The sequence below is a fragment of the Myodes glareolus genome, chromosome 7 (genome assembly GCF_982192425.1).
Source record: "Myodes glareolus chromosome 7, mMyoGla1.1, whole genome shotgun sequence".
NCBI classification, from domain to species: Eukaryota; Metazoa; Chordata; class Mammalia; order Rodentia; family Cricetidae; genus Myodes; species Myodes glareolus.
In genome coordinates this window covers 17,779,505-17,801,691 of record NC_142032.1, presented here as the reverse complement: position 1 = coordinate 17,801,691, position 22,187 = coordinate 17,779,505, and the positions used below count along the sequence as shown (strand labels likewise).

General features: G+C 44.9%; 2 protein-coding genes across 3 annotated transcripts in view; both read right to left on the bottom strand.

Annotated features, from left to right (window-relative positions):
* Window positions 1-3,847: 3,847 nt before the first annotated feature.
* On the bottom strand, window positions 3,848-11,223 carry Bloc1s2 (biogenesis of lysosomal organelles complex 1 subunit 2). The gene is made up of 5 exons (XM_048439182.3): window positions 11,116-11,223; window positions 10,689-10,805; window positions 7,422-7,541; window positions 6,682-6,786; window positions 3,848-4,313 (listed from the first exon to the last, which is right to left on the bottom strand). Exons 1-5 carry the CDS (start codon window positions 11,168-11,170, stop codon window positions 4,282-4,284), a joined length of 429 nt encoding a protein of 142 aa, XP_048295139.3. The 5' UTR covers window positions 11,171-11,223; the 3' UTR covers window positions 3,848-4,281.
* Window positions 11,224-13,092: 1,869 nt separating this feature from the next.
* Window positions 13,093-22,187, bottom strand: part of Pkd2l1 (polycystin 2 like 1, transient receptor potential cation channel) — a 36,644-nt gene continuing 27,549 nt past the window's right edge. For both annotated transcript variants that reach the window (XM_048438970.3, XM_085693968.2), the window contains 11 exons: window positions 21,237-21,461; window positions 20,838-21,066; window positions 19,755-19,925; window positions 19,392-19,573; window positions 18,976-19,096; window positions 17,758-17,856; window positions 17,422-17,543; window positions 15,823-15,949; window positions 14,619-14,737; window positions 14,266-14,389; window positions 13,093-13,740 (listed from right to left, as the gene is read on the bottom strand). In XM_048438970.3, coding sequence (XP_048294927.3) covers window positions 13,711-13,740; window positions 14,266-14,389; window positions 14,619-14,737; window positions 15,823-15,949; window positions 17,422-17,543; window positions 17,758-17,856; window positions 18,976-19,096; window positions 19,392-19,573; window positions 19,755-19,925; window positions 20,838-21,066; window positions 21,237-21,461 — 1,549 coding nt within the window. In that variant the 3' untranslated portion in view covers window positions 13,093-13,710. The remainder of the gene's footprint in view (window positions 13,741-14,265; window positions 14,390-14,618; window positions 14,738-15,822; window positions 15,950-17,421; window positions 17,544-17,757; window positions 17,857-18,975; window positions 19,097-19,391; window positions 19,574-19,754; window positions 19,926-20,837; window positions 21,067-21,236; window positions 21,462-22,187) is intronic.

Here is a 22,187-nt window from a genome sequence, read left to right as displayed (position 1 = left end):
AGCCCTGAGCTCAATTAGAATTGGTTTATATAGTAGTAAAGGTGGGGGTGAGGGACCTCTGAGGTTCAGGACCCCTGATTGGCTGACATTTGTCTAGGGGTGCCCTGGTGAAGTGCACTAGCAGGTGATCCTATCTACAGCGGTTGGAATGTCAGGCATTTCCTTTGAATGGTCTGCTCTTGGGGGGGTGGGAGTCTGGTAATCTCAGTTTGTAGTGTTTTCCTGCTACCAGGTATTACTTCAGGGTAAACTACTGAGACTCAGGCCTCTTATTTAAATTTATCGATGGCCAGAGTCCCAGGTGATAATTGTTGGAAGAACTTCCTTTGGGTGACCTGCCCAGACTTAGATTATCATGACTGGCCCCCACAATTAGCAATAGGGTAATAAGGTCATGGAAATAACTGTCCTGACAAGTGAGAGACACCCAAGTAATTAGAAATTAAATATATAAGAAAGAATATCAAATCTCTGGTTTTCTCACAATACCTGCAATGTTTTTGGTGCAGGGGCAGGGAGAGGTAAGAGGCGAAAGGAGTTCCCACAGCGCATATGTACTAATACCTCTGCTTTGTTGGCAACTTAAACCTTTTCCTTGCTTTTTGGCTAATACAGCACTGTTCAGGAGTGGCTTTCAATCTTGAAGACAGGATAATTTACCAATATGAACGGCTAATGATTTCAGAGATGATAAACCAATAGTAATGTGTAAAAACTTATCTGTGAAACTCTGTATTATTGTTGCATTGCTGTTCCTGCAGGTTCCTAAAAGTGAAAATTATCCATAGGAATGAAAGGTAGCTGAAGACAGATTAACACATTCTCAGTGTAGGAATAACAAACAGATTTGTTTTTGAAGTAGGGCCCTTGTATACATAAAAATTCTAGCGGACGGTGGTGGTACACACCATTAATCCAGCACTTGGGAGGCAGAGGCAGACAGATCTCTGTGAATTCGAGGCCACCCTGATCTACAACTGTTAGTTCCAAGTTCCAGGACAGATAGGACCGTTACACAGAGAAACCCTGTCTCAAAAAAATAAAAGAAAAGAAAAGAAAAAATAAAGAAAAGAAAAGAAAGAATTGTAACTTGCTAGTTTTGGGGGCTGGAGAGGTGGCTCTGTGGTTAAGAGCACTTTTGCTTTTGCAGAGGATCTGGGTTTCATTCCCAGCACTCACATGTTGGTTCACAACCATTGACAACTCCACTTCCAGGGGATGCAACACGCACCTCTGATCTCCAAAGGCACCAGATATACATGTGATGCACATACATACATGCAAACAAAACATACATACACATTCATCTTTTCTTAAATAAAAGGGCCCATTATAGATCAGAGAAGTAAGGATAGGGCAGCGGTGACACACGCTTTTAATCCCAGCACTCAGGAGGCAGAGGCAGGTGGATCTCTGTGAGTTTGAGGCCAGCCTGGTCTACAAGAGCTAGCTCCAGGACAGCTAAGACTGTTACACAGAAAAACCCTGTCTCAGAAAAAAAAAGGCATAGTTTATCATATGTACTCACTCATAAGTGGCTTTTAGACATAAAGCAAAGTAAACCAGCCTACAATTCATAATCCCAGAGAACCTAGACAATGAGGATCCTAATAGAGACATACATGGATCTAATCTACATGAGAAGTAGAAAAAGACAAGATCTCCTGAGTAAATTGGGAGCATGGGGACCATGGGAGAGTGTGGAAGGGGAGGGGAGGGGAGGAGAAGGGAGGGGAGCGGAAAAAAGTACATAGCTTTATAAAAACAATTTTAAAAAAGAAGGATAAATGATGATCTACAGCAGTCAGGAAGGAGAGGTGGGAAGAGAAATAATCTCTCTTAGAGTGTCTTAGTCACTGTTCTATTGTGAAGAGACACCATGACAAGGACAACTCCTATAAAGGAAAGCATTTAGTTGGGGCTTGCTTACCGTTTCAGAGGTTTAGTCCATCATCATCATGGCAGGAAGCATGGCAGCAGGCATGGCAGGCATGGTGCTGGAGAAGTAGTTGAGAACTAGGTATTGATCCACAGGCAGAGAAAGACACTGGGCTTGCCCTGGGTTTTTGAAACCTCAAGCCTACCTCTAGTGACACACTTCCTCCAAGGCCACACCCCATAGCTCTTCTAATCCTTTCAAATAGACCACTCCCTAATGACTAAACATTCAAATATATGAACCTTTGGGGGCCATTGTTATTGAAACTAACACACTTGGGAATGACACTGAGAACATGGGGCACCTTGCTAGCTAATAGCATGTACTATAGATAAGATTACATTTCTTCCCAATCGAACTGTTTCTTTATCAGCCACTATCATCTGTTATCTTTAGGCAATTGAGTCCCCCAGAATTCCCCTCCCACCACAGACACAAGTAACAAATATGTCACAAAACACTTCACTATATGAATGCTACTCCCCACCCTCCCCATCTAAACGCATAGACACTGTCTTAGTTAGGGTTCCTATTGCTGTGAAGGACACGACCACAGCAACTCTTACAAAGAAAAACAAATAACTGGGGCTGGTTTACAGTTTCAGAGGTTTAGTTCATTATTGTCATGGCAGGAAGCATGGTGACACACATGGTGCTTCTCCAGACACGGTGCTGGAGAAAGAGCTGAGAGCTCTACATCTGGATACACAGGCAGCAGATGGAGACTGTGTCCCGTACTGAGCATAGATTGAGAATATAAGACCTCAAACCCCACCCCTATTGTGGTGATATTTCATTTGTATTTTAATTAAAAATAAAGTTTGCCTAAATATCAGAGAGTAAATCAACCTTACAGACCAGGCAATGATGACACATACCTTTAATCCCAGTAGCCACACTAGTGTACTATAGGAACCAAGTGGTAGCAGTACATGCCTTTACTCCCAGTCCCAGAGAAGAATTTAAGATGGGAGAAGACAGCTCTCAGACATAGTCTCATTCTGAAGATTCCTGGAGGCAGGATCGCCATTTCAGACTGAGGTCGAGGTAAGAGCCAGTAGCTGGCTTTTTTGTTTTTCTGACCAAGTTGAACACCAATATGTCTCTGGGCTTTTATTAATAGTGCTATACCCCATAGTAGTGACATACTTCCTCCAAGGCCACACCCACACCACAAGGCCACACCTCCTAATAATAGTCCCTATGGGCCAAGCATTCAAACACATGAGTCTATGGGGGGCATACCTATTCAAACCGCCACATACACATCGTGTCTATCACATTTTCAAAATGGAACAGATGTCAAGGGTGTCATCTTGCCCACACATCTGAATCAAGGAAAAACTGAGCCTTGTGGCACAGACAATGAGCTCAGCTTCTGGGAAGACTGAAGTAGGAGGGTCAAAAATTTAAAGCCTATTGGATACCTCAAAGCAGGGATCTTAGCCTTCCTAATGCTGTACTACAGCTCCTCATGTGTGGTGACCCCAACCACACAATTATTTCATTGCTACTTCATAACTGTAATTTTGCTATTATGAATTGTAATGTAAGTATCTGATATGCAGGATAGCTGATATGTGACCCCAGAGGGGGCCAGTGACCCACAAGTTGAGACCCCCTGCCTTAGAAGAGACCCAGCCTTAAAATAAAAAGTAAAAGGGCTGGGGAAATAGCTCTCTGGTTGAGCACTTGGGTGGGCATATTCAAGGTCTAGCTTCAATTCCTAATTGGGGTAGGAGTGGGGCGAAGGAAAGCTCTCATATACTAAGTTATGAAAATACTCCTTCACTCCTGTTCAGTCCTTAAGACTGGCCTTGGAATTAGTTTAGGAGTTTCTGTTATTGGCAGTATTATGGAAAAAGCAAATTACTGACACACGGAGTGTAATAAGTTGCAACACACATATTTGTTTTGTTTTCCTTTTTAATTTAGAATCTTGTTAACAATACATTAGCATCATTAGAAAACAAAACAAAACCCCCAGCCATTTAGAAAATAATGTGCTAGCTGACCACTACCAAGGCAAGTACTCTCACTTGACTCTGCTGGCAAGCCCGGGTACACCCTGAACTCTAGAGTCCCCTCCCTCCTGTATGGATGATGAAGCATTCAAGTAAAAGGTGAGGAGCAGTTCCGAGGCTGAGTGTGTGAGGTGCTGCCTCAGCGGGGACTCGGAGCAGCCACAGACCTCCAGTTCATCCAGCGTCGCAAGGCTTTGGGATTAACCAGAGCAGATTTCTTCTGAGGAACTGTGATGATTCGCCAGCCTCAGGATTTAGTGGTCATAAAACATTCTTCCATATTAAAAAATAACCACCTGGTTCACACGAGCACGCTTTTCATCGCTTCTCCAACTTCTTGTACTTGGCTTCTATTTGGGGAAGAAGAGGAGTTATATCTTTCAACACTAGCTCTCACAAAGACATTTAGTAGTTAGATTTTCAAGCAAGTTCAGATCTACTCTTGAGGTAGTAGCTTCAATCTCATCATCTGCTCGAATACAGAGATCATGGACCTGCATAATTTGGAAGAATCAAATGTATATACCCAGACTGAGAGCCCAAACCTCAGCCCTCCTAACTGTCAATAGCACATGCTTGGATAGCTCAGACAAAATGAAGCAAGACCTATTGGCATTGCCCTATTGGGAGCCTTACTAAGCTTTGGAAACTGCCCTCCCAGGAACAATCCCAGGTACACTCTAGAACCAGACTTGAACACTCAGAAATATAAATATGCATTTTTATTTTTTTGTCCATTTCTCCACTCTTCTCCCTACCCCTCAACCCCACATCTACCTAGCCTAGACAAGTCTAACAAATCTCAAACTGAGCTGGGAGGTGGTGGTGCACACCTTCAGTCCCAGCACTGGGGAGGCAGAGGCAGGTGGATCTCCTGGCTTGAGGCTAGCCTGGTCTACAGAGCGAGCTGGGGGACAGCCAGGGCTACACAGAGAAACCCTGTCTCGAAAAACTAAAAACAAACAAACAAACAAAAAGGAGAAGAACAAATCTCAAGCTGGCCTCAGACTCACTAGGCAGCCAAGGCCGACCTTAGACTTGTGATTTTCCTGCCTCTTCATTCTGAGTGTTGGGGTTACAGGCACACACCATGTGCCCTGTTTGTCCAGTGCTGGGCATAGAACCCAGTGTTCTAGTAGTTACGATGTGGTGCTCTTAAACCCAGGACTTCATACACGGCAAGCAAGCACTGTACCAACTGAGCTGCATCCCCAGTCCTCAGCCCTCCTATGTTCTTCTTACATCTCACTTTAGAAAAGCAATTTGGAAAAACACAAGAGCCTAAAGATACAGAGATTTAAAATGTCATCAATAAGCCTCTTATTGTGATTTTGTTTTAAATAAATTTTCAGGCAGCCTGAGGTGGTTCGTCTTGAATTCCTGATCTTCCTGCCTTCAACTCCCACGGGGTTGCAGGCATATGCCACTGCACCCAACTCAAGGCTTTTAAATTCTCAATAGACTTGGCATGGCGCCTTTATATGGGGAGGCTCACAGCAAACACCTACTAAACGTAACTGTAAGTAGTGAACCGACTGTCGATCACTACTCCTGCTAAACAGCCACTGACAAACCACTCTCCCAAGTCAGCCAGCAAGTAGCACTGACAGAAATAAAAGAACTACAGAAGTTATCCAGGATAAAAACATGTTCACTACTTTTTACCAAGGAAATAATAGCCAGAGCCAGCAAGCAACACTAAAAGCACTAGCCTTCTCCTTGAAGAAAAAGCAGTCCTTCAGGAAAATACATAGGCAATGATTCAATTTTTAAAATACACATGTGTCTACATTACTAAGGATAATTCAGCATGTTGAACCACAGTTAAGAGCTTGGCGCTGTAATCAGACTCCTGATTTATGGCTCCTCCATGTGCTTTACCTTCTCTGTATCCTTACGTGAGTTGCTTTGCCTCTTAAACCACATTTACCTTCCCTAGAGGATGGGAATATTTTTTAAAAATTTAAAAAATTGTGGGCCTCGTGATGAACATCTTTAAGCGCAGTGCTCACGAGGCAGAGGCAGGTGGGTCTCTGTGAGTTCGAGGCCAGCCTGGTCTGCACAGTTAGTTCCAGGACAGCCAGGGTTACATAAGGAGACTGTCTCAAAAAACAAAAGTCACAGATTATTGGGAGAATAAAGAATATAAAATGTGAATCATTCAGATCAGTGCTTGATAAATCGGTAACTACAAAAAATGCTATTTGGTAAATAATTCCTCAAGTTTTGTTTGTTTTTAATTTTATTTATTATATTTTACGCATGAGTGCTCTGCATGTACACCTGCATGACAGAAGAGGGCGTCAGATCCTATTACAGATGGCTGTGAGCCACCGTGTGGGTGCTGGGAATTGAACTCAGGACTTCTGGAAGAGCAGCCGATGCTCTTAACCCCTGAGGCCATCTCTCCAGCCCTTGTTTGGTTTTTTTGAGTCATTCTTACTGTATAACCTAACCTGAATATGAATTTACAACCCTTCTGACTCAGTTTCCTAAGTACTTGGCTTACACCATGCCTAGCTAAGTACTCTTTATGTTCTTGCTGAGGACACAGGTTCAGTTCTGAGCATCAACATGGCAGCTTAGTAACTCCAATCCAGGGAACCAGATGCCCTCTTCTGGCCTCCACAGGTACTTCATGCACATGGTGCACATAAATACGCTCAGGCCAAACACTTACAAACCTTAAATGATCAAAACAGAAGTAAAAATAGTTACCCAGTTTTTTTGAATAAGCATCCAACTTGTAGGCTGCCTGCTCGAGAGCTGCCACCTGCTCCTCAATCACACTGATCTGGTCCAGATATGGCTGTAGTCCAGCATCTTGAAAAACAAACCGAATGTCCGCATAGCATCAGCAAGTAGAGAAAGAGTAGAAAGTAAGACAGCTAGAGTTTCTCCTGCTATGCCCAACAAAGATCAGGGTGGCTGTCATGAGTGTCACTGGCAGAGCAGATGCTCTGCGAAGACATAGCAGGCTTACTGGGTACATTGGTGACCCAGCCAAAGTAAGTAAGTCATTCTCCTTTTCAGATTTTCCTTCCCTGGAAATGTTTCTGCTGATGAGTTGGCGTCTTGGGCATGCCCAAACCAAGGATGCCCTAGTGACAATGAGCGTTTTTCAGTGGAAAAATAAATCAGACCACGCTGAATGAACATTTTCAATTCATAGAGTTTCTGCTTATAAAGTAGTTCCTTGGGGATGTCACTGTTAAATCAATTCACTAGACTCTCATCTGTCTACTCTCCTTCTAAGAATATACTGACTAAAAGCAAGGTTTAGAGACAGAAATAGGCATCCCACCGAAGCACACTCATCTTCAGAATGGAGGAAAACCACTTGGTCGGTAGCGTTCCCAGGAACACAAGCTCCGGGAAGCAGGGATACCCTGTTCCCGAGCACTGAGGGAGCACTGAGCACAGCAGCACTTACTCGAGGGATGGAGAGCGGTACTCACATTTCTGGTTTAAGTCCTTGAGGTTCCTGCTGATGTTTATGGCAATATCTTTCATCTCAAGGTACTTTAAGCTTGTGAGCTTATTCATATTTTCCAGGAGTTTATAGTCTTCGCTGGTGGCTTTAAAATGCACAGAGAATGGAACGCCTTTAGGATTTGTGTCAAGTTACTGGAATACAGAATTTAGGTCAAAAGGGTTCAGGGAGGGAACACAGAAGTTCAAGGGAGGACCCCAGGTTACTTTTCTTTTTAAACATATTTTCTTTTTTTAATTTTTTTTTTTTACATTTATGTACATTGGTGTTTAACCTGCAAATCTTTGTGAGAGAGTCCGATCTCCTGCAATTGAGTTCAGACAGTTGTGAGCTGTCATGCGGGTGCTGGCAACTGAACCTGTGTCCTCTAGAAGAGCAGCCAATGTTCTTGACTACTGAGCCATCTCTCCAGCCCCGCCCACCCCAGGACACTTTCAATCTGTGACATTTATACTTAGCTTAAACCCCGAATGTCTAAGTAGAAACTGAGGCACCAACCAACAAACGAAACTAAGCAAGGTCTAGAAGAGTTTGTGTCGCAGTTAGAAAAGAAAGCGGTAAGCTCGTGTCAAAGAAAAATGAGGGGAAATAGTCTTGGTACTTCTATAGTATAAAAAATATATGTCAGGTGGTGGTGGTGCACACCTTTAATCCCAGCACTTGGGATGCAGAAGCAGACGGATCTCTGAGTGAGTTCTAGGATGACTAGGGCTATAAAGGGAAACACTATCTCAAAAATATCTATATTTTATATAGATATAATATATTCTTATACACACACATATATAATCTAGAGGATTCTAACATATTATATACAGATCAGCTAGAGATACAAACTTTCTATGTGTATAAAATCAACTAGCGTGTGTGCATACATAGGTATGTGCAGGCTAGCAGTCAATGAGTCTTTCTCCATTGCTATCCACCTTATTTCTTCCATACAAGATTTCTCACTGAAACTGAAGCTTACCAAATTTAGCTAGACTGGCCAGTGAGTTCTAGGAACCTCCTACTTCTACCTACCCAAACTTCAGGTCCTCATGCTTGTGAAACAATCAATCCAAAACTGTCCTCCAACCTCCACACATGAACCATGGAACATGGTTAATACACACGCATATGTGTGCACCTGTGCATGTGTGCATGCACACGCATGCGCGCACACACACAAATTAATAAATTAAAATTTTTCTTTTCAAAAAGCATTTGTAGGGGGCTGGAGAGATGGCTCAGCAGTTAAGAGCACCGATTGCTCTTCCAGAGGTCCTGAGTTCAATTTCCAGCAACCATGTGGTGGCTCACAACCACCTATAATGAGATCAAGTGCCCTCTTCTGACCTACAGGCAGGATTCTGTATAAATAAATAAATAAATCTTTAAAAAAAAAGCATTTGTACAAGTCAGAATGACAATAGAGGAGAAATAACACTGGCTTGACTTAGTTTTAGAATCACTTGAAAACTTTAAAGTAATTATCTACAAAAATTATTTGGGGTTGCAAACGTAGCTCACTGGACAAAGCAATCCGTGTTGTATATGCAAAGCCCTGGGTTCAATCCCTAGCAATTCACAATGAACTGCTCCACTTCCTGCAATGTCAGTCTAGGCCCTAAAGAGGTCCAATTGTAAATTCTGCACAGCCTCCACTTCCACCACACAGTGCCTCCCCTGCAAAGACTAGTCTCGGAGCTCTGGACTCAGCTGCACGAGGCACCTGAGTGTCTTCTGAAACCCCACCCCAGAGGCTCAGAAACAGCTACAAACAGCCAAGCCAAAACTGAAACAGTTTCCCACATACACACTGTTCCTCCTTTCAGCTTCCTACTTTGGTTGACGGTCCTACCCACACTGAAAACCTCACAACACTCACCTTGACAAATCCTGGGCATCTACCTCTGTCATGTGCTCACACCCGTACTCCCCCTTTCACTCCTCTGATCTCTTCACTTTGCCTCAGACTCCCAGTCCCTCCCAGCAACAGCTCCTCCGTTCCTGTTCTCCTCCACATTGGCTCTCACTGCTAGCAAACAATAATCTCCCTAAAACAAGGGCCACACACTTGGAAGCCAGCAAAAGAATGTGAGTAAGGAATGTGAGTAATAAACACAAGGAAATCATTCATGTCCACAGACGAGTACGCTCCCTCTCAGCCCAGCACCCTGCTTACAAATTTTAAGGCTCTGATCCAGAAAACCATGTCTAAACTGCAATAAATGAAAACCAAAAGTAAAAGAACAGAGCTAAGCGGCAAAGGACACTCAGTCCTACTAAAGGAGAGAAATCGGTGAGTAGAGAACAAACCAAATCATACAGGTTTTTTAAAAAAAAGAAAGAAAGAAAGAAAGGAAAGAAAAGAAAAAGAAAGGTAAGTTACTATTGCCACATCTTCAGAACTTCCAGAGAGACCACACAAATCTGAATTTTGTTACTGTTTCTCTTGTTCAAAAACAAATGAATAATCAGGTTGACATATCGGTGGCTTACAACCCCCCAACTTCTCTATTAAGCCTTTTTTCATAGATTCTGGTTCACAAATTGAGATCCCAGACAATTTCTGGGGGTGAGGCCTGTGAGATGGCTCAGCTGGCAAGGAACTTGCTACAAGCCTGCAGACCTGAGTGTGGTACTCCGACCTATGGTAGAAAAGAACCAACCCTCACAAGTTGTCCCATGACCTTTAAGTATGTGTATACGCACAAACACAAAGTATGTGTAATTTAAAATAAAAATTCTGGAGAAGTGAAACAATGTAAGTTCTTATAACAGTGCACATGGCCCAGACTCCATGATCTGACTCTACCTCATACGCAGACACAGGGTGCAGGCACACTGAACTAAGTCTAACTATATCCGAAGGATGGATCACCAAATCTTCAGACTAACCGTCTGATCTAATCAAATTGCTTGCTGATTCCAGCTCTTTTACTAATTGTAGCATTTCCCCCTTTTCCATTTCCTTCACATCATGCTTAAAATACACCTCCCCTAGGGAGGCACGTCTTAACTAAAAGCACGGAACTTTTATTATTAGCTGTTGTTACTACATTAGAAGAGGCCTGTGGTTTATGTTTCTAAAGTGGGTCCTGAGCTTCCCTAGGAAAAGGGGGGGAGGGCGGGGGCGGGGCTCTTTTCCTTCCATTCAACCACTGACCAAGGCTCCTAAAGCACCTCTCAGGTTTCTGCGGAGCCAAACGCAACAGCACAATCGGGATCAGCCAGGACGGCGTCTCACCTGTCAGTTCCCCAGTCAAGTATGTGGCCATTTTGGAGAACATGTCTCGGCAGAGCTCATTGATGTCAGCTTCGGCGGGCTCCTTGGCTTCCTCAGCTGTCTCCACCGCAGCATCATCTGGCCCGGGGGGTGGGGTGGGAGTGTGTGGGAGTAAATGATCCATACCCAGACCTAACCCAGTCAAAGCGGCCTCTTCCTACGTCCCTCCCGACCTGTGCTCGTGCAGTCAAGGCGCCGTCGTTCTCCACCTGCCACGATCTCAAGCCCCCCACTTCACACTCGCCCGCCTGAAACGCCAACTCCATTCCCTTGCTCAGGGGCCAGACCTTCATCTCAGCGCCCTGGCGCGGCAGACAGGTGTACCCGCTCCAGCACCCGGACCCAGCCTCCCACTAGCCGCATCAACTCCAGCCACGCCGGGTAGTACCTCTAGCCGGCTCTTCGCGTCGCGTAGCAGGGACGCCCTCCGCAGCCGCCGCCATGCCCAGCCCAACGCTGCTTCCGGTTCTGAAGCGTCTGCGCGTGCGCACCGCAAGTGCCCCGCCCCAGAATCGCGACCTTCTCGCTCTGCTAGTCTCTCCTAGTCACGCCTCAAATAATTACCTTTTTATCAAAGTGCAAGCGTGAAGGCGAAACTGAAGCTAAGATAGTCTATTGTGAATCACAACCCGCTGCTGAGAATCACTGTCCCTGGTGTTGAAGATGCGTTCATTTCTGCAACCATACCCTAGACTGTCACTTGGCTTGTACCAGCCACAGCCTGTCTTGGTGGTGGCCCCACAATGGATCCATAACTTTTCAGATGAAGTTATTGGAAATAGGTGCCTCCTCTCAATACACCTGCACCTTGACAAGTTTTACTCACCAAAGAATAGCTCAGGGAAACCGTGTTTTTGCAAGTTGTCTCCCACTAGCTTTCAGCCTGGTTTCTTTTTGTTTTTCTTTTTATTTGTTTGTTTATTTATTTGGGTGGGAGTAGTGACAGGGTTTCTCTATATGGAGCCTGTCCTGGAACCAGCTCTTGTAGATCAGGCTGGCCTCGAACTCACAGAGATCCACCTGCCTCTGCCTCCCGAGTGCTGGGATTAAAGGCATGTGACACCACTGCCCAGCTCAGCCTGGTTTCTTGATCCTAAATATTCTCTCCTTTCCTCTTTCCACAAACCTTGGATTAATATCAACTCTCTGAGTCATGCTTCTTAAAATGCAAGCTAGCCCCTAATGCTGTTTAGTTGAAACCATCTTTCTTGAAGGAAGCGTCCATTACAGTTGACACATTGGTATCTTGATTGTATTTAGTGGTTGCATAGGTCTCTTAGGTTTATGAAATACTTAACAGGATGTGAAAACAAGTGTGAGCAAAGAAATTAAATAAGAAGATACACTGGGGTGCAAGGAAGGTGCAGGGGAATGGGGTCACAGGAGAGGGAGAAGAGGTAAGTAAGACTTTCAGGATGCAGGCACCCGAGCATCCAAAATCTTGGTATAAGAGTTTCTTGTTTTATTCTTGGTTATCCTCCACTCACTCGTGCTTGTGCACATGTACACACATGCGGTGGAACAATCTTTTTCTGTACTATGAATATGTATTACTCTCATTGGTTAATAAAAAACTGACAGGTGGGTAGCAGGGCAGGAAGTTAGGTGGGAATGTCAAAATGAGAAAGATGGGAAGAAGGAGGGCAGAGTCAGGGAGATGCCAGCCAGCCACCCAGAAATTAAGACATGCTAGAAGACAGATAAGCCACGAGCCATGTGACAATACATAGATTAATAGAAATAGGTTAATTTAAATGTAAGAGTTAGCTAGTAACAAGCCTGAGCTATCGGCCGAGTATTTATAACTCATATTCAGCCTCCATGACAGTTATCTGGGACCAGGTGGCTGGGACAGGAAATGTCTGATTACACACACACATACACACCACAGACATCCCCACCGTTCCTAGTCTGACTAGCTCTTCTCTGAGGACTCATTCTCCCTAGGTGCTCCATCTCCACTCTTTTCTATAGTACTCATAGTATTTTCCATTTCACATATTCTGATGAGCCCGGACTTCTTCCTTCAAGACTCCTGGGACAGCCAAGCTCCTTGACATTGGCATGGCTTCCACTCCAGTACCTTCCAGAGAATGCACATGAACATCTTACATCTCTATCTTCTCTCTACAACCCCAGAAACAAATGCAAAGATCTGGTTTTCTAAAGAGTTTTATTGATTGGAACTCCACATTGTCCTATGGTGAATCGAGTCAGACACCATCACGTTAGTCCAACCATCAGTGAATCCTGATATTACATCATCTCTGATTTCCTTTGGTTTCTGTTTCTGTTTCCAGGTTTGAAGTCCTCTTGGTTCCAGGTATTCAGTGGAGCATCAGAATCAGAGTGTGGGTTCAGGGTGTCACTCTTAACTCCTCTGTTGGAATCTCACCACACAAGAGTCTACTTTCCTCCAAGACTTCCTTTTCTCTCTTACAGGAAAACTCTATGGGGGAAGAGAAGACCTCTGCACACACCCATGCATGCCAATGGCAGATCTCTAGACACACGCAGAAGAGTTAGATTTACAGTGAAGTAAGAAGACATATCCATTGCCTACACTTGGGCTTCTACCTTTGGTTGTCTGAGTTCTTTAGGAGAGTCATTGTCATCTTTTCCTTTTTCTTGTTTGTTATTGATTCTAATAACTACAGCAGAAGTAAATGCACAGCAAGTGAGAAGCCAGATAGGAAATGCTGTTTTACAGAGCTGTGTGACTACATATAGAAACACCAAAGGACAAGCCTAAACATGCTACCCAGCTACACACAAAAACATTGGCTCAAAAGGCCAGCTACAGGGTAGAACTCCACAGCAGCTGTCATGTCCTAGATGTCCTAGAAGGGGGGGAGGGCATAGGAGAAGCGGCTTCTGGGAAGGCATAGAGAGAAGAACTTGCTGTCTGATGTTTTAGAATCCCTTTTCCATTCTCCTGCCCACCCTGGACTCCCAAGAGGGCTGGAGTGACAACTAGAACTGGTTACAGGTTTTTCCAAACAGCTAGCGACTCCTGTTGGAAGAAAAAGGAACAGTTCATTTGAAGAAGTAATTTATTTCTCTCTGAATCTAACTATAGAAAACCTAGATTGCTAGAGACTAATGTTTGTGTCTCTCCAAAGTCTTATGCTGACATACTAATTATCGGTGTGACAGTACTAGGAAATGAGGCCTTTGGTGAGTGATGAGTGCTCTTTTTTCCTGCCACCATATGAGAACACATCAAGAACTGAGTGGTCCATGAAGCCAGAAGGAGGCTTTCGTCAGGTCCTGACCTGCTAGGACCTCAATCTCAGACTCCTCCCATCCTCCCAAAATGTTGTTTATAAGCAGTATCTTCTTTGATAGTTCATTATAACATCCCAAAGAAACTAAAACAAAGGCCCCTAAAAGGTCAAAGAAATCTATAGACTGACTTAAGCAATTTCCGGGCCTGCTCTCCACCTCCACTGATCTATGGCCATTGTGAGCATTGCTCCCCAGGTCTTTCTAGACTGTCCTCTCTAACTGATGAGAGGACCCAGCTGAAGGAACTCACCATTCCTGGGGAGGGAGCCAGGTCCCCTTTGCTCTCCAGCATCTTCAACTTCGAGCCTACAGCATCAATCTGGGGCACGATTCCTTCCAGAATACTCTCCAGCTGCAGAACTCTCTTTGTGAGCCTGTGTAGTATTTGAGACACACAAAGGAAGCAGAAATATGTATTGTATTAGAGATAATACAATGGAGTTTGTCTACATGGAAATGAGGAAGATAAGACCCAACCTTGTAGGAAGACTCACAGGGGAACTAAAATTCTGCCTGGACTAGGAAAGGGAATGGGAAGGAATGGAAAGGGTCTCAAGACAAGATGTCACATCCATTCAGCACTGGGTCCCTGCTTCCACATACGTGTAGAATTCTTCTTCAGAAACCCAGCCTCCTCCTCTGGCAGCTTCTGTGCCCGATTCACCTGGTAGGCTATGTCCAATGGACTGGCCAAGGTTCTCAATTTCAGCACTAAGGGCCACCTGATAGAAAAGATAGTTGTTAGAGGAGACAAGATGAGTCTGGAAAACTTTTTAAATATACAATTTATTTAATTTTATTTTATGTGCATTGGTGTGAAGGTGTCAGATCCCCTGGAACTGGAGTTACAGACAGTTGTGTGTTGCCATGTGGGTGCTGGGGATTGGACCCAGATCCTCAGGAAGAGCAGTCAGTGCTCTTAACTGCTGTGCCATCTCTCCAGCCTGGAATCTGGGAAGCGTTTAATCTGTGCTCTGTTGTGAACAGACTCACAGTTCTAGCCTGGGCTCCCTTTCTTGTGGCTGTCCCTCTCTATCTCTGGTAGCGCTGCCCTTTAATTGTTGACCTACCCTGAATAAGGATGGAGCAGATATAGTAGGAGCAATTTCAAAATTCCAAGAGAACAAGTCCTCCTTGAGGATAATCAGGGATTACTTTGGGGACTGAACCTTGGCTGTGTGCTGGAATCACCTTGGAAACTTTAGAAATCTCTAATGTTTCAGCCCTATCACCCAGAACTTCTGACCTAATTGGTCTAGGATGTGTGGCCTGAGAGTGAGGGTGTCTAAAGACTCTCTGGAATAGTTAATATGCAGCAATTAGAAAACTGCTGTTCTAGAGAGTTCTTTCCAGCTCATTTTTGGGAGGTCATTCAACCTGGCGTTTTGTTTGAGTATGCTGGGGAGGGAGAACAAGCAAGCGATGCATTTGTCCTTTCTCCCCACCAACCGGTCCTGCTTTGCTGTAGGTAATGCCCTTGTACACTGTAAAGATTTGTCACTCACATTGGTTTAATAAAACACTGATTGGCTAGTAGCCAGGAAGAAAGTCTAGGCAGGGCAACCAGACTAGGAGAATTCTGGGAAGAGGAAAGGCAGATGCAGTCACCAGTCAGACACAGAGGAAGCAAGATGAGAATGCTTTGCTGAGAAAGGGTACCAAGCCACATGTCTAAACATAGTTAAGAATTCTGAGTTAATTTAAGTTGTAAGAGCTAGTTTATAATTAATACAAGCCTCTGTGTGTTTCTTTGGGACTGAATGGCTGTGGGATGGGTGGGACAAAAACTTCCGTCTACACTGCTTACCCTCTCCTCTTCCAGATCTTGTCGCATCTGTGCCTGCTCCTTCTCATCCAGAACGTGATTCCCATCCTGATCAAATCTGGTGAAGGCAGCCTTGAGCTCAGATATCTCATGTTCTGCATGTCCCAGTCTAAGGAAAACAAGGCAAAGAAGTAACCATAATCACTCAAATATGGCCTCCCCACTATAATTATTCAAATATGGCCTCCCTGCCCTTTTACTAGACTCTTGTAAGGATCTTGATCTCGGGGTCTTGCTTTCTGGGGAAGATGAGGATCACACAGGAAAACTGGATCTTCAGGGTCTAATGATGCTATTTCTAACAAGTTCTTTTATTTCTTCTTCATGCCGTGACTCTTGCTGGCTAGGTCAGGCCTTCAGCATCTCATGCAGAGTGCATTACAATCCTGTGCCCCTGGATAACCTGCTGCCACCACCATAGCTCTAGCCCCCCTTTACTCCTGAAACCCATCCTCCGTAAAGAGAATAATTAACATTTTTAAATGTCTAATTATTAATTATCAAGTTTAATACTTGAGCGTGGTAAAATATGTCTACAAGTCTTAGTACTGGGGAGGCTGAGGCTAGAGGAAGAATCAGATCAAGTTCAAGGTGAACCTGGGTACTAAAGTGAGACCAAACTAAAAATATTAAAATTTAATAGAAAATGCTCATCTGAGAGCACCAATTTCTGGTTTTAAAGTACCCCCCAAGCACTCTACTCCCTGGATTCAGTGGTGACATTCAAGGTCTTTCCCAGTGTAGCCCTTGGCTATGGCCTCAATTCCTCCTGTAACTCGCCATTCACTTGATATCTAAGCAATGCTCAGCTATCACAATGAGGCCATTCATTTGATATCTTAGCAATGCTTGGCTATCACAATGACCTTGCTCTGCTTGCCCAGTGTGTAAGTTAGGCATTTTTTAAAACCCTTTTCCATCATCACCTCTTCCTGGAAGGCTTCCTTAAATCTCAAAAGCTATTAATAACTCTTTTTGTTCTGTGCTTTCCTCTCTTTAAGTCACTGCTGTTCTTGGACTTAGTCTGTCTTGGCAAATTTGCTTACATGCCTTTGAGCTCCTCATTGTCTCATTTTCTTTTAAGGAATCTTTTTTTTAAAAAAATATTTATTTATTTATTTATTTATTATGTATACAGTATTCTGTCTGCTTGTATGCCTACAGGCCAGAAGAAGGCACCAGACATCATTACAGATGGTTGTGAGCCACCATGTGGTTGCTGGGAATTGAACTCTGGACCTTTGGAAGAGCAGGCAATGCTCTTAACCACTGAGCCATCTCTCTAGCACCCCTCATTGTCTCATTTAATTATGTCATTGCCTACTCAAGCCTGAGGCACAGATGGTTCTTGCAATATATTTGCCCAATATTTTGGGTGAAGCATATTTAATAATAAGATAGTTATACTGTTACATTAGGTATACGAGATGTTCAGTAATGTCCAGAATATGTATAAACTATGGTCAGAGATCTGTAAAGCAAGGTCACGATAAAGACCACAATAGACTGGGGTTATTAGCAAAACATGTATAGTTGAGGGTCACAAATCAGACTAATTTCAAAGAATATTCAGTTGCTCACTCCCTTAAGGTGTTGGTGAAATCTTCCAGCTGGATCACCGATTCCCCACCCTCCAGAACCTTCTGCACATCCGAAACCCGTTCCTTCCTCAGGTGCAGCCTTAGTAGGGCCTTCTTGCAGCTCTGGAAGGGAAAGGGAGCAGGCAAAGTTCCCTACTGGGTCCTCACCGCCATTGGCCCCACCCCCACCAAAAGATCTCAGGCCCCCAGGAACAAGTCAAAGACACTCAAGAGCGCAGACGTCTGCCTGTGTCAGGCAAGAACAGGCTACCATGGTGCAGTGTCCCAGAGCCAAACCCAGAGGGGGACACGCTGCTCAAAGACCCTGAGTGGTCACCTGTTTCAGGAGGTCAGAAAGCTGGAACTCATCCTTCTGGCCAGCCAGCTCCTCCTTGACCTCCGAGTATGTGTCATTGATGATGGCCAGGAACATATTCTAAAGCAAAAAGTAGGGACATGGGTTTTTTGAAGCAGAATATTTCTATGTAGCCCTGGCTATCCTAGAACTTGCTGTGTAGACCAGTGTGGCCTTGAACTCACAGAGATCTACCTGCCTCTACCTTCCCTGCTGGGATTAGAGGCCTGCACTACCATGCCCTGCTTGTGATGCAGGTTTTCACCTTCAGCCCCACTGAAAGCACTGAGCTTTTTGCTCACATGTTTTAAAAAGACCGATGGTCTCAGTCTCCGCACGGCAGCCCACCCATACCTGCCTCTCAAGAGCCTGAAAATCTATGTTTGGCACATTTCTGTTACAGACAAAAGATGTTCCCTCATTGACCCGAGGTTCCTCATTCAGATGCTGCAGTAACCTTTCTAAACACCAGTATATCCCAACATATGCCATGGACCCCCTACACAAGGGCTCACCAGCCACTGAGGTCGTTTTTTCAACGGCAAAGTACAAATACGTTCTCTTCTTTACAAGTGACCCCAATTCCACGTTTGTGTCTCCATCAGTTAATCAAATAATGATACTTTCTGTTTATACTAATAAAACTCACACTCAGGGATTTGGAGACATGGCTTGGCCCATGCCATAGCTCACAACCATTTGTAACTCCAGATCTGGGGGTTCAACTCCTCCCAGGCATCAGCAACACACATGCTGTATACATGCAAGCAAAGCACATACACGTGAAATAAAATAAATAAAATCTAAAAAATAAATCTCAGATATTTCCCAGTTGGCAAGAAGAGAGAACTACCAGCAAACACTGTGGTAGAAACCCTTGTGAATGCCCCAAAGGAAGGGGCCTCTGCGAGAACAGGTACAGAGGCTTCCAGAGATCTCTGCTGTGCCTCATGAGGTATTTTCCCACTCCCTTTCTTTCCTTGGAAGATGAGGAATTGATTTTCCTGGGAGAACGCACAGTTTCCTTTATGTCTGTTATCATTACATTAACCAGCACTCAGAAAGCCCAAAAGAACCTCACCTTCACACACCTTCCTCCATGCTGTGAGAAACCTGTTCTAATCCTAAGTGGGAAGCATGTGGGGTCCAATGCCCACCCAGAAGGCCCTCTAGGCCACCAGCCCTCAGAGGGACCCTTACCAGGAGCACGAAGTAGACAAAGAAGACGTAGGTGACGAAGTACACAGGGCCCAGAATTCGGTTGGCATTGTTGATGGCATTGTAGTCAAAATCCCCAAGGATTATCCGGAACTGGGTGAATCTGAGAGATCAGATTTGGGCTTCACCCAGAGCCACGTCAAACATTTGCCCCAATTCATACCCCATCCCGCTTTCCTAACCACAAACAGGCCCCTCACTGCGCCTAATGCAACAAATGCACTATAATAAAAACAGATGGACTGTACGTTACTTGAGCACAAACCCAAACTGTAGGACACTCTCAGATACTTTAAGCATTGACACGCCCGTACACTTGCCCCTCTTTCCCAAGGCTGCACACACCCTGGGAGCTGGAGAGTGAGGGGCCCAGGGGTGGGGGCAGGACACACACACACATGCACTTGACGAAAGTGCTAAAATTCTCCACTTGGGTCCCAAAAATCAGGTAACCAAGCTGGGCATAGGCGAAGAAGACGATGAAGAACATGACAGCAAAGCCCAAGATGTCCTTGGCACAGCGAGCCAGTGTGGATGAGAGCTGGGTCATGGTTTTGTTGAAGCTGATGTACTTGAATATCTGCAAGGGTCACGGTGAAACAAGTGAGAGAGAGAGAGAGAGAGAGAAGGTGAGAAACATGGAACACTCCAGGGACCGCTGGAGGCCCCGGGAGGTACCAAATCGGACAAGAAAAATGAGACCCATATGGAGGAAGGTACGTGAGAGCCTTGGGACAGAGGCGGAGGCAAGCCCTGGGTACCTTGATCCAGGCAAAGAAAAGGTTGACAGCGTTCATATTGTTGTACTGTGTCTGCCAGAAGGCCAGGAACTCAAAGTCTGCATAAGTGTCTGGCTGCTGCAGGAGCTTTCCCAACAGTCGGTTTACTTCCAGGGTTCGGAAGATGTGGAAACCCACGGCCACTACGGAGAGCTGTCATATAAGAGTCATGGAGAGTGTCAGTGAAGTTGAGGGAATCTTAAGGGAAGTTCGAAAATGCTCTCCCAGCGGAAAACCAGGACAAGAAACATTCTCTGCTGAGATGTTCGCTAGCTGAGTTCCAGATGCGACAGGGTGGGTTCCAGATGCGACAGGGTGGGTTCCAGATGCGACAGGGAGCAGCTTAAATGTGCTACAGCCCAAGAGAAGGCTTTGGGGCCATAGGCAATGGGAAGGTTGTCAAGAACTGTGGGGAAGAGGTACCCAGAAACATGATGGCTCCCCATCCATATTACTCCCAAGCATTGGTAAAAGAAATAAATGATCGGGCCAGTGAGATGGCTCAGCAGGTAAGGGTGCTTGCTGCCAAGCCTGGCCACCTAAGTTTTTATGATCTCTGGGATCTACATGGTGGAAGGTAAGAACCAACTCCCATAAGGTGTCCTCTGACCTCTGCAAACACACTGTTGCATGTGCACATGCACATACACGCACACACACATGCACACATATCCACACAAATAAATGTAAAAATAAAACAACAACAAAACAAATGTGTCTTATTAGTAGGAAGGAGATGACAATGGAGGGACAGCATATTCAAACAGAAAAAGAGAAATGGAAGGGTTTTCAAGAGGTCAGGTCATGAAACAAAAGGCAGAAGAGATTCTGAATAGATTTGTATAAAGGGAAAAGGAGGGCCCACTCACAAGAGAGGAGGAGGGGAGATGTGTAGGGGCAAGGTTTTCCAAGGTCTGAGCCAGGGAGCATCAACCTTTCTCTTGGAGAGACTTAGCACAGTGTTTCTACTAAGTCAGTAAGAGGGCTTGAGCCTCCAAAAGAAAGAACGGATCCCCCACCAAAGCAGAAGTCTCTCCACCCTCTACTATGTCCCAAGTGCCTTACCAAGATGATCACCAGGTCCAGAATGTTCCAGATGCTGCTGAGGTAGTGAAGCCTGTGCAGGTGGATTTCCAGGATTTCCTCCACCACGTAGTAGAAGATGAAGACACAGAAGATGACCTCACAACCCGCGATGAAGAAGTCCCAGTTATTCACATAGCGGATCAGCTTAACTGTGCGGATTTGCCAGGACGGGATGGTCCCTCCTGTGGCTGGGAACTCGACCACCAGTCTGTGAGGAAGGAGAGATGGCTAGTGGAGGTTGGGTCGGTACAGTTCTTCCTACTGTCCTGGCACCTCACATCCGCCATAGGGTGCCAGATGGGGAAAGATCTCAAGCATATCAGATGGACTAGGAACCATGGATAGAGAGAGAGATGCAGTGGGGGAAAGGGTGCTTACCTCAGAACACAGAAAAGATTGATGTTGGCATTGTAGACTGAGAAGTCGATGAAGACCACCCGAGTGCCCCTGTCTAACCACAGTCCCTCCCGAAGGCCTTGCAGGGCCTCTGCACTGGCTTGTCGGGATCCTGGAAGGTCCAAATAGTAGCCACCTCCACTGTAGCTTGTAAGCCTGCCCCAGTGGGAGGAGCCCCCCAGCTCATCCTGTGAATGGTAAGTCCACCTGCCAAAGAAAAAAGACCACCTGATCAAAGAAGTCCAAACTAGGCAAAACACTAACCCCCTAAGGTAATTATGAATGCCCAGCTTTACAGTTCTACATGCATTGTATATTTATATATGCTTACTGTGCTATACATGTATATGTGTGCATATATTATATGTGACACATACATAATTTTGTGAGAATCATGTCTTATACACCTTGTATGAGATATCTCATGCAGTGCACATAATACCATATACAATAGATGCTTCATGCTTATCATTTTGCTTGCTACTAACAGTTGTTTGGGAAGACAGGGAAAATACTGCCCATATTTTGCAGTAGAGGAAATGAGAGGGAATTCCAGAGATCGCCTGAAACCCGAGTGCAAATGTCCTCCTATTTCACTCGGTGAATGTACTGGTGGCCCAGGTTGTGCAGGGCACATGAAGGAAACACTTGGACCATAAATCCAGGAACGATACTCTAGTTCCTATGGCTCCATTGCTGGCTGGTCAACCCCAGGATTCCTTGTTAAAGCCACTCTTCCAACCTCCACCCCCCCACCAACCCCATTTTTATCCTGCTTACACCTTTTTGTTTTGTTTGGTATTTTGGGCTTTTTGGTTTTTCGAGACAGTGTTTCTCTGTAGCTTTGGAGCCTGTCCTGGAACTCTTAGACCAGGCTGGCCTCTAACTCACAGAGATCGGCCTTCTTCTGCCTCCCGAGTGCTGGGATTAAAG